This window comes from Solanum dulcamara, chromosome 2 (genome assembly GCF_947179165.1).
Source record: "Solanum dulcamara chromosome 2, daSolDulc1.2, whole genome shotgun sequence".
Classification (NCBI taxonomy): Eukaryota; Viridiplantae; Streptophyta; class Magnoliopsida; order Solanales; family Solanaceae; genus Solanum; species Solanum dulcamara.
In genome coordinates this window covers 19,922,380-19,933,321 of record NC_077238.1, presented here as the reverse complement: position 1 = coordinate 19,933,321, position 10,942 = coordinate 19,922,380, and the positions used below count along the sequence as shown (strand labels likewise).

The 10,942-nt window shown below is 36.1% G+C and overlaps 1 protein-coding gene across 1 annotated transcript; it reads right to left on the bottom strand.

Moving 5' to 3' along the window:
- Nucleotides 1-661: 661 nt before the first annotated feature.
- Nucleotides 662-9,252, bottom strand: LOC129880416 (oxysterol-binding protein-related protein 1D). Its single transcript, XM_055954442.1, has 8 exons — nt 8,146-9,252; nt 6,951-7,307; nt 6,141-6,225; nt 4,526-4,995; nt 3,335-3,490; nt 2,877-3,185; nt 2,126-2,470; nt 662-1,114 (listed from the first exon to the last, which is right to left on the bottom strand). Exons 1-8 carry the CDS (start codon nt 8,644-8,646, stop codon nt 944-946), a joined length of 2,394 nt encoding a protein of 797 aa, XP_055810417.1. The 5' UTR covers nt 8,647-9,252; the 3' UTR covers nt 662-943.
- Between the last annotated feature and the right edge of the window lie 1,690 nt (nt 9,253-10,942).

The following is a 10,942-nucleotide window of genomic DNA, read 5'->3' as shown; positions in this document are numbered from 1 at the left end:
AAATATTTGGTTTAATAATTTTGATTTTCAATTTCTAAATACACAACCTCATTATCATATCAAATTAATTTGGTATGATTTGATATTTTTAAGTTCAATTTTTGGTACGATATGGTAAATCAATAACCATAGTTTGTTTGACTTCAACTTAAAGTATATATACTTATATAATAAAGAATTATGACTTCGATTTTGGAAAAAAAAAGGTCTTAATTATATTTACTAACACTGTTTCACATGAAAATATTCAAAAAAATAAATACTAGTAATTCATATCATTACTCAATTAAACAAAACAAGACATTTCAATCAAAATACGCTAGTCAAAGTTCCAAAGTCTTAATATTAGTCAATCCACTGTGAGATACAAAATGGCAATTAATGAGACGTGATATATAATTTTGTACTGACATATATATATATATATATATATATATATATATATATATATTGTATGCAACTAAATACTTCGTTACATTATTCAATACTTTTTCTACAAACATTGAATATTGCACCGAATATCAAGATTTCAAAATGTACAGCAAATACCGTAATATCAAAATTGTGGTATCGAAAATTTCAGTTTCAGTATGATAATTTGATATTTACCAAAGTGTGCACACCCCTGTGGTCTTTACTGAATCGAGCTTTGAGAGTAAACTAGATATAACTTCCTTCATTTTTTGGGAAAAACAATTACTTTGAACCGTCACAATTAAGAATAGTTCCAAGTCCCAGTTTAATGATTCCCAAACTTTCCTTTAATAAAATGTCTAGCTGAACTGATATGAGACCAAGCACCATCGAGAGAACTATTATACACATTAAAATGGACAGTATCATCGTGAAAGGAAATGTCAAAACTCAGAAACCTAATTGAGCTAGAAAATCCATGTAACATATACCTCAATAAGAAATGAAGACCAGGCTTAACAGGCAATTATTACTCTTCGATTACTGGAGAAGGATCACTTGTGTGCCCAAATATATCAGAGATACCCTCCCAGTTGTGTTTTTCCTTTGTTTCCCAATATCCACCCACATAGCGATAACAACCATCCTCATCCTTGCAAAACCATCTTGGTCTCCAACCCCTCTCCTGTAGTTTCCTTGCCTGCAGCAGTAGTTATAACTTGGTTAATCAGTGAACTTTAGAAGCACCATGTCCTTAAAGATGAAATCAACAGGTTGCAGAAACTAATGTAATAAGGTAGGATAACCAAAACAAAAGCGTCATGATCATGGTCAACAGAAGCAAATAGGAAGAATATAATGTAGTGCAGTTGATATGCATTATGTTTAGCAAACTCTTAAAAAAAGCTGCCAAAGTTGTAGAATCTTGTCTCTAATTGTGTCTCCCTCTGTTCCTCTTTTCCCCACTCCCGCCCAAGGGAAAAGTGATTGCATGTGGACAATTTTTCTGACAAATTTGGTATCACCATCCTCAAAACCTTTGTTGTTGCCATCCCAGATGTAGGTTATGGGGCTTCAAAGTCCCTTCAATTCCACTTGGATTTCCAGCTGCTTTCATAGCCATTTGAAATAACAGAAGTTATCACCTATTGCACTGTGGTTCTTTGCACAGCTCCTTTTTTCATTTTTTATGTTTATGGTCTTCGACCAGCTTTCACGCAACTCGGATATTCCACCAAGTGCTTGCCACCTCCCACCAAGCACAAGCACCAGGTAGCTCTGCCACCAAGGCTTAGGATCTTATGAAGGTGTTTTTTCCTTTGCTGGGATTTGAACATGAAATATGATCTCCTCCCACTTCATTGACCACTAGGTCACACCCTTGGGTGTGGGTTCTCTGCACAGCTCTTATTAAAGACAGTAAGAAAACAGATAGCAAACAGTGCATCAATAATATCTCAACTTTCAAGTTAGATCCAAAGCAAATAAATATCAATATCGTGAACATATATGGCATTTAGACACAAAAGACCATCATATGATCTATTTCTACATATATAAAAGAAGCAGGCTTTTGCTAGAGGAAAGTTGCATTTTGAATTAAATGGTTTCCAACATGTTCACCTTTTTTTCCATCACATTTTTATGTTTCAAAAAAAACCAATAAAAGCGGTGCAGGCCCAAACTACAGTGGAAAAAACTGAATGAGTACCTGTCTCTGCAACTGTTCAAGTCTAAGCTTCTCTGCATTAGCCAGCTCATACTCCCCATTCTCTAAGTGGCGCTGATCAGGCCTCAGCCTTGAGTCAGTTGGTGGAAGCTTCTCTCTTAAGCCAGGTGTCAATTCATTTAAAGATATTGCAAAAGGTGTGAGGTTGTATCTTGTTTTGGGAGTAGATTTGTCCCTCTCCCACAACAATATGGCTTCAGTCATGGGATCATAACCCTTTGGCTTTGTAGTTGGATCTCCCAACACATAATACATTGCTTCATCCCACTTCCCCAATAACATGGCCACTTTTTCTCCTGTCCTGTTGTCTTGCACAAATCCATGAACCTTTTTTTTCACAGAAGATAGGTGTTAATCTTTTAATTTGGTTGCAAGTAGAAACATATGCTCCTCCATTCAAATTGAAATGGACGTTTACATACTTTTCACGATTTAAACGAAACTAACTTTTAAGATTTAAAATAACTAAGATTTCCAAATATGCAGCAGTTAGAAAAGAGCAGCAGTTCATCAGCATTTATTTAGTAAATGACTGTTTCCAATAGGATCGGGTAAATACCAGTTCATCCATATGACGCTCTTAATATAATCTGAAAAGAGTAGAAAGTTCTGTATTTTACTTTCTACACATTGAATATCTGACTACTTTTTTGGATTTACTGAGTGGGTAGATTATAAGGTTTATTTTCCACACAAACACTCAAGGAATAGATATATTAGTAATAAATATTACCTGATGAGGATTTCGATCAATAATAGACTGCTCCTTGAATTTGAGCTTGCAAGAATATTTACCACTGCCTTTGATCCGCATAGCGCCATAATGGTCACAATAGATTTTACCAATTATTATGTTGTAAATAGAAGTAGTAACCTTGCTCCATTGAAATGTCTCACCATCTTCAAATTGCAGGGTTAGAACCCCCACAGGATCAAGCTGAATTGAACGTCCCCAAAACTTCCCTTTGAGATTAGAATCTGCCCAGAATTTCCACCCTTTGCCCTCACAGTGGCAGGCAACAACCATGGGGTGATGACTAACCTGAAATTCATGCACACAAGATCAGATATAAAAAAGGACAGGCAACAGAGATATGTGCCATCTAGTTTGTCACAGAAGCAAAAGAGTTGTATGAGAGAAACTTTTTATAGATCAAATCTACAGTCATTTCGCAAAAAAAAAGTCAATACTTTTTCAGAAAAGAAGTGTAGACCCTTGTCAGGATAATCTGCCTCGTAGGTTTCACCAAGGAGAGGATTAAAAGGTTTGCATTGCCTGCCCTGAGTCGATGCATAACCAGATACAGCAAAAGCTGCAATCTTAAGAATTCTCATCAGATCATTTCCCTGCAGAAAATAATGAAGCTCAGTTACTTTATATTAAAACTTACTAAAGATGCAAGATAAAAGTGGTCTACGCAAAACCATTGGTAACCATGTTTATCGATACAAGCAATTTCAGTGACAAAATATATGTGAGAACTTAAATACAAAAATTCAAAACATCTGCACTCACAACACTAATTCAAGACAGTAGCAATGTGATACCATGACTCACAATGAAAACATATTTTATGAATGAGAAGACAACCCTTAGGACCAACTGCAGCCTTCGATACTAGGGGATAATGGGCCTGCCCCTCTACTCTTCTCCACTTAAACTACCATGCTTAGCTTGCATGGTGCAGGGCTCGAATCTGTGACAGAGATCACAAGTCATCCAACCTTTTCCACTTGAACTAAGCCCTGGGGGCCACAACAAAAACTATTTAAGACTTCCCAATTAAAAAAGTAAATAGAAAATGGCAACAAATAAGGAGCACGCAGAATATTTAATTCCTAGGTGGTTACCAGACACATATAGTGTCTAATTCCTATATCTGATGGCAACCAAATATTTGGAACCATCAAGGTTAGGAGTGAAGATATGCTGTATAAACACATTATCTTTCTCCATTTTACAAGTCCAATAGGATCTTATAGAACAACTTATATGAAAAGTGGATCAATTTCTCTATATTTTACAGGAAAAGAGTCAATAACTCAATAATAAGCTTGCTACTCAAAAGATCTCTGCAGTTAGCATACTTGTAGCTATTTTCTTCAAGGAATAGCCAAAATCACATCGAAATCCAAAACTTTTTACACTTGGATAGCAAACACTGCTAACAGCATACACAGTTTATCAAAAGGTTCAACTGATAGCCTATTGTGCACAGTATTGTAAACCATAAGATAGCAAGGCAAGTGAAAATAACCAACTGAAACAGATTGTGGGAAACTAATTCAGAAGTCTCATCTGAAAAGCAAAACAAGCATTTTTTAAAAAGCTAGCCATCATAAAAAGCAATAACAGAGAGAGAGAGAGAGCTGAGGAGTGACCTGCTTTCCCCACTCCAGTGCCTGATCAACCAGGTGTGAGTACTCCAAATCTTCAAAGCATTTCTGCAGTGAAGATAGTGGCTCATTGAAGTACACAGGAAGACACACACCAGACAGGTCTTTCCCAATATTATCCTTGATTATTGACCACAAACCAACTGGCTTCTCTTTTTCCTTTGGTTCTGGCAGACTATCCCTTCTTTTGATATAGGGATAACTGACTGTCTTTACTTCCATCTCCAATTCACTTGTACATCCAGTAAAGGTCTCATTCTCAGAGGTTAATGAGCTACAAGCATTTCCAGTACCCTCTCTACTGCGATATGAAGCACTTCTAAGAGATTCAGCAGACAGAAAATCATTAGTATCAAAAAATGCACCATCTTCTTCATCTGTTTCAGCATCTCCTCCATATCGGCTTTCATTGTCAGAGTCACTAGCACTACCTTCAGACATAATGGAATAAAAATCTGCAACATTCACAAAGAGATTATAAATTGTTGAATCTTATTTATAAGCTAATAAGTGAAAATTTCAATCTAGTTGAAAGGAAATGTAAGAAAGTCCAGGAAAAAGTTATTAACTGCTCTTCAACAATAAACTACTCCCTCTGTCCCATTTTATGTGGCACCCTGTCCTTTTCAGTCCATCCCAAAAAGAATGTCACCTTACTATAATTAGAAACAATTTAAGTTTAAAATTACCCTTTTACCCTTAATGAAATGATTCCAGCCACACAAATATCCAATGATTGTTTTAGACCACAAATTTCAAAAGTCTTCCTTTTTTTCTTAAACACCGTGCGAAGTCAAAGGGTGCCAACATAAAATAGGACGGAGGGAGTAGTAGAAACCATCCTCAGCTGTAACAAGAGAAAGACTCTTTCACTTGGACACAACTTACAAGTTGTAGCAAGGTCTAAGTTTTGAGATGGTTTTCTATAAGCTGCAACATACAAAGTTAAAGACCCTTGATTTTCAAATGAAAACATCTACCAATTTACAGCCAAGAAATGTGACTACCATTGTGAAACCTAAGAAGGGATGAGGAGATCAAGCAGGAGGTTTTACAATAGCTGAAAACTAATTAATCATTTGTTTTATAATATTACCCTCCCAGCCCCACAGGGGGGCCAATGACGGTTTGTCGCACTTTTTCCCCCTTGGTGACTCAAACCTCAACCTCAAGGTTGGAAGCATAGGGTGTCATTCAATAGACCAACCTTCTGTTGTTTTAAAAATTAAAAAGAGGGACCAATTTAACATCAATTTTCCTGGTTACAAAATAAGAATACATTTTGATTTATTCCAGATCCCAAAAAGTTGACCTGCAGTAACATGGCATGTTAACTGAAATTGAACTACATAGAGTTTTGGACTATGCAATACGCATAAGTGCTTCATGTTCCCCAAGTTTAAAGGTTATAGGATAATCAATAATCAGTAATGCATCAGGAGGCTCCCAACCATGTAAATAAATCATTCTCCAAGACCAAAAGCAATTTGGAACATACCATATCAGATCTTTAAAATGTTCAACACTATTGATATACAGAAAAATTGGACAAATATCTGATTCTAAGGTGTATTAAAGGAGTCGGAGGATAGGAACCAACCACTAAATCTTCGACCTTGTCCACAACATGAATCTCGTTCTTTTGTTTCATCCACAACAGTTGTTTCCAGCTCAATTTTATCTGTCTGCAAGAGAGAGTGAGATAAAAAAAAAGTAGTACTTTAATGTTCAAGTTGTAAATACATTAAGAATCCCAAGTCAACTGAAAACTAAGTAGCAATTGAAACTCGGAGTAATAACAAGACAGCAGGAAATGAATTAAACATCAGTAGAACATGACTATAGCTGACAAGCCCATACATCAAGGGACAATCTCAGTTTCACAGGTAGATTTATCTTTCTTACTTGGTGCTAAAATAAACCCCGAACTTCTTTCTCTCCTAAATCACATGGATTTTCTTTGTGGTCTCAAAAGCTGAGCGGAGGAGTGATGAACAAAAACTTGCCAAACAAACTTGGAGAGCTTTGCAATACCTTTCAGTAAACAGCAACCAAACCACCTTCTCCTGGCAAGTTTAGACTTTGATTTTAGGGGCATAATAGTGAAGAGATACCCTATTGACCAAGGAATTCAAGAATGGCATGGACTCCCTTTGCTGGAAACCCTTTAGATCAGAATCCTAAAGACATTCTTATGTTTTCTTGAACCCAGGAAGTCTAGGCTTGAAAATAGAAACTAAGAAAATCTTGCCAGAAACAGGAGGCATGAAAAGAAAGAATAGACAAACGCCAAAATGATAACAAAAGTAATCCACTAAAGGAAATTTCAAGCATAAAAAGAAAATACAGACCAACATTAAAACTTTCATCTCCTTCTCTTAATATAAAAGCTTTAAAAAGTTTAAATTACCTCCAACTGTCTTAGAGTGTCCAGAAGCATGATCTGCTTAAGTTGAAGACCCTTCATCTGATTTTGTAGCTCAGCAACCTCATGTAGCATGATAGACTCACAATCTTTTATCACTGCCTCACCAATCCCTTCTTGCACCAATCTTGATCGCAGCTTCTCTGTTGAAACAATAAAATCTTCTGAAGATGCAAAATCACCACTTGACAACAATCTGGGGAACTGATCTTTAGCAACCCCAAGAGCCTCAATCCATGTGGTCCTATCCTCTCTTGATTGACATCGCAAATGGAGAGTCTTTGTTCCCGTGAATATAGAAAGCCTTTTGTCATCTGACTTGCTTGCCCGAACTGAGGAGACCTGTATGATATGTTGTATTTTGCTAGTTGATCAGAATATATAACCACAGCCTACCACAAGTAGAAGTAAGGAAACAGATACAGAGGCATACTTCCAGAATCTGTACATAGTAATTTATGTTGCATTAAGGATGATTGAAAATTACAAGAGTCAACTATGGAAGAGTGAACCGGAATATTTAGAAACTAGAGGAACAGGACAGATACGGCAGATCAGCGACCAGTGAAGTAATTCATTGTCATGATGTCATCTGAGATGATTTATTCACTTCTCATATGTTGGATAAGAAGATACTCTGGTAGTAATGAAAGCAGGCATTTACTTTCCTCAGAAAAAAAAAACCTTAAGACATTTCTTGTAGGACTGTTCCTCTTAAGATAATCATCCCTCATTTTCCTTCATCGAGCATGTATTTTATCCAGTTAAAGATTTAACTTTCTCAATCAATACACTATTGTTGGAACATATTATGTCGTGTTATCTCCTACGAGGCATATGCATAATGAATTTTACAAACTTTTTTCTTCTGCTCTTAGGATACCTAGGAACAGGAGCAGAAATTAAGGCAAATTTCCTTGATCTTTATCTTGTTGGTGCATTTCTGCATATTTTTGTCCTATGTCCAAACTCTTTGACACTAATTTCCTGTCTACAGACTGATAAATCGAAGTTTGCATTTTTAAGATGGTCAACCCAATCCATTAAACAAATTCATTGATGCATTGCATGAGTTGTTCAACTACTTTATTTCGGATTACATTCCATTAATGACGGAAAAAGCTTACTCATATATCACAAACTAACTTGCAGTTAAGACAAAACTAAAAAATAAACAAACCTTTAAATGTATTTTCCCAAATGCCTTCCACTTGTTAGATCCATTCAGTCGATTGTTGTTCACATTAGCCTTCCTCATATACCTCCAAGATTCATCCCCGATAACCTTTAACCCCTTTTCTTTCCCTGGACTCATAGCAATTTTATCCGGTCCATGAACCTTATAATATGACAACACCCCATCTTCAAGCACAAACCATCTCGCACGCCATCCTTTTCCATAGTTCACCCATTTATACAACACTCCAGCTACACTGACACTTCCTTTAAATTCTTTCGAATCATTCCCATTTTCTTCATTTCCATGGACCAAACCCGAATCCGAATCCGTATTCACCTGTGCATTTGTAAAACTCTGTCTCGAGCTGAAACTCACCGGTTTCACAGCCACATTGTTATCAAACCCTAACTGACTTTGAGTCACGGCTTGTGACTTTACCACCGCCGGATTGCCTTTATCACGGTCGATCGACACCGGTGCAATGCAACACAGTGGATTCATCTCAACCAAACGAAGAAACTCAAGGGAAAAAAAAGAGAATCTCAACTCATCTCAAACAACGCAAATCCATCAATGCAGAAGGAAAAAAACGATGATCTCTACAAAATCGACGACACAGAGAACAACAACCGCTGATCTGATTCTCCTCCTTCTCTGAAAATACAACGCAGAGCAACCGATCGGAGATCGAATCGGCGATACAACCGGAACAGTTCTGATATGACATAAGATCGAAAACCGATATGTAACAGCAAATATACTCTTTTTTTTAATATTAATTAATGTATATATCAATTTTTGCATATAATAATCATTATGTATTCAAATTAATCATATAGGTGAAGCAGCTATAGAGATATACAGGATGTATAGAGCTGAAGAGCTTTTTACAGATCCATTAATGTCAGTAGTCAGTAATGGAGTGGGAAGAGTACAAGCACACAGGCGAGGGTGTGTAGGATAGTAGAGGGTGCGTAGGTTAGTAGAGGGTGCAGTGAAAGGTTTTTAATGCATGGGGCTTTTTGTATTTTGGACTGCTTTAGTGTAGAGATGTAATGATTGTGGAGACAACTAACATGCGCCGTGATTAACATTGCCGGGACCCATCATTTCCCAATATCTTCTTCTGTCAATTATTTTATTCCCTGCCTTTTTTTGATGGTGTTTGAATCATGTTTTTTTTAATTTGACTTATAAAATGTAAAAGTAATATTAATAATGTGAAAAGTATTGAAAGTAGTGGCTACAAAATAAATGTGAAAGTTAAAACGGTTAATGACTTAATAAATGTTTACAACAATAACATATCACTGAAATTCCACAAATAGAGTCTACGGAGAAAAAGAATATACGCACAACTTACCATTACTTTGTCGAGGTAAAGAGATTACTTCCAAAAGACTTTAAACACAAATGCAAAAAATTCAAATACAAAGAAAAATAAAACAGTAAAAAACACATAATTTGATAACTGAAACAGAAAAAAATAAATGATAATAGATATCAAAAGCAAAAACTATAAAAATACGACTAGTACAATGGTAAACCCCAACAAGACTAGATCCTCGAAAATTAAGACACCACTTCAATACCTACTAACTTTTTACCCTAATGTGCGACTTCCACACTCTTTTATCTAAGGTCATGTCCTCGGTAATCTGAAGTTGTATCATGTCATGTCTAATCACCCCCTCCCCAATAGTTTTTTAACCTACCTATACCTCTCCCCGTACCTATTATCCAACATCTCGCACCTCCTTACTAGGCATGTGCACACCTCCTCTTTACATGTACAAATCATCTAAATCTTGTTTTTCTTATCTTGTCCACCACAGGTTACTCCCACCTTATCTTCGATATCCTCATTTCTAATCTTATCGCTCCTATTATGCTCCGCATATCTATCTCAGCATCCTCATTTCTAGAGCTTGCATCTTGTGGACAATGGATTTCTTGACTAGCTAGCGCATTGCCCCATTATCACAACTCAAATTATGAATCGTGCGGACACCTACTTTATTCGTAACTAGCTAGGCAAATCTTTACCACCAACTAAGAATATGCAAAAAAAAATTGGTCACAAACCTTTTAATAAATAAGAAATACATTGTTAGTGTCAAGATTTATGAAAACCCATAACATTATGTGTGCAATAATCAAAGTTTAACTCTCACAACCTAGTCTAGGCATGTACAACAACTTTTAAGTAGAATAAGACAAGAAAAAATACAACTTTCACCAAAAAGAAAAGTACAAAAGTTGATGACGATTAATTGTCGCTTCACATAAAGGACTTAAAGTCAACCTACATCATATTTACAGCCCAACAAAAATGTAGCAAGAATAGTATTAGTATACCATATGTACTGATAAGTATAATTGATCAGCCAAGATTAAATCACGCAACATAACACAGAATGCAAAATGACAATTATAAAGATCTTATACTACCACAATCACCCTCATTCACTTGTACCTAATAGTCTAACCAACAAGATTTTTTAACTTACGAGACAAGTATATTCAATAATTAGCCACCTCATCTAACCCTCAACCCAAAATTACCACATATGTCACACCATATCAACAAAATTACAAGTCATAAGCAACATATGAGTTATACTGGACTCACAACAAAAGCAACCATCTCAAAAAAGGGGACACATATGCACATCAACACCATCAAATCATATCAACATTATAGCACACCCTCGCGTTTGTACAAACACACTAAGGATCTTATTTAAGCTCAATAGTCATGATTTGCAGGAGACCAACTTGGTTCATTTACTGCATT

Excerpts from the sequence above, each read along its gene's own strand:
- LOC129880416 (XM_055954442.1), bottom strand. The coding sequence starts at position 8,646 with ATGAATCCACTGTGTTGCATTGCACCGGTGTCGATCGACCGTGATAAA. Across the intron at positions 6,226-6,950 it reads ACACTCTAAGACAGTTGGAG|ACAGATAAAATTGAGCTGGA; the intron begins GTAATTTAAACT and ends TCTCTCTTGCAG. Across the intron at positions 3,491-4,525 it reads CACTGGAGTGGGGAAAGCAG|GGAAATGATCTGATGAGAAT; the intron begins GTCACTCCTCAG and ends TATTTTCTGCAG.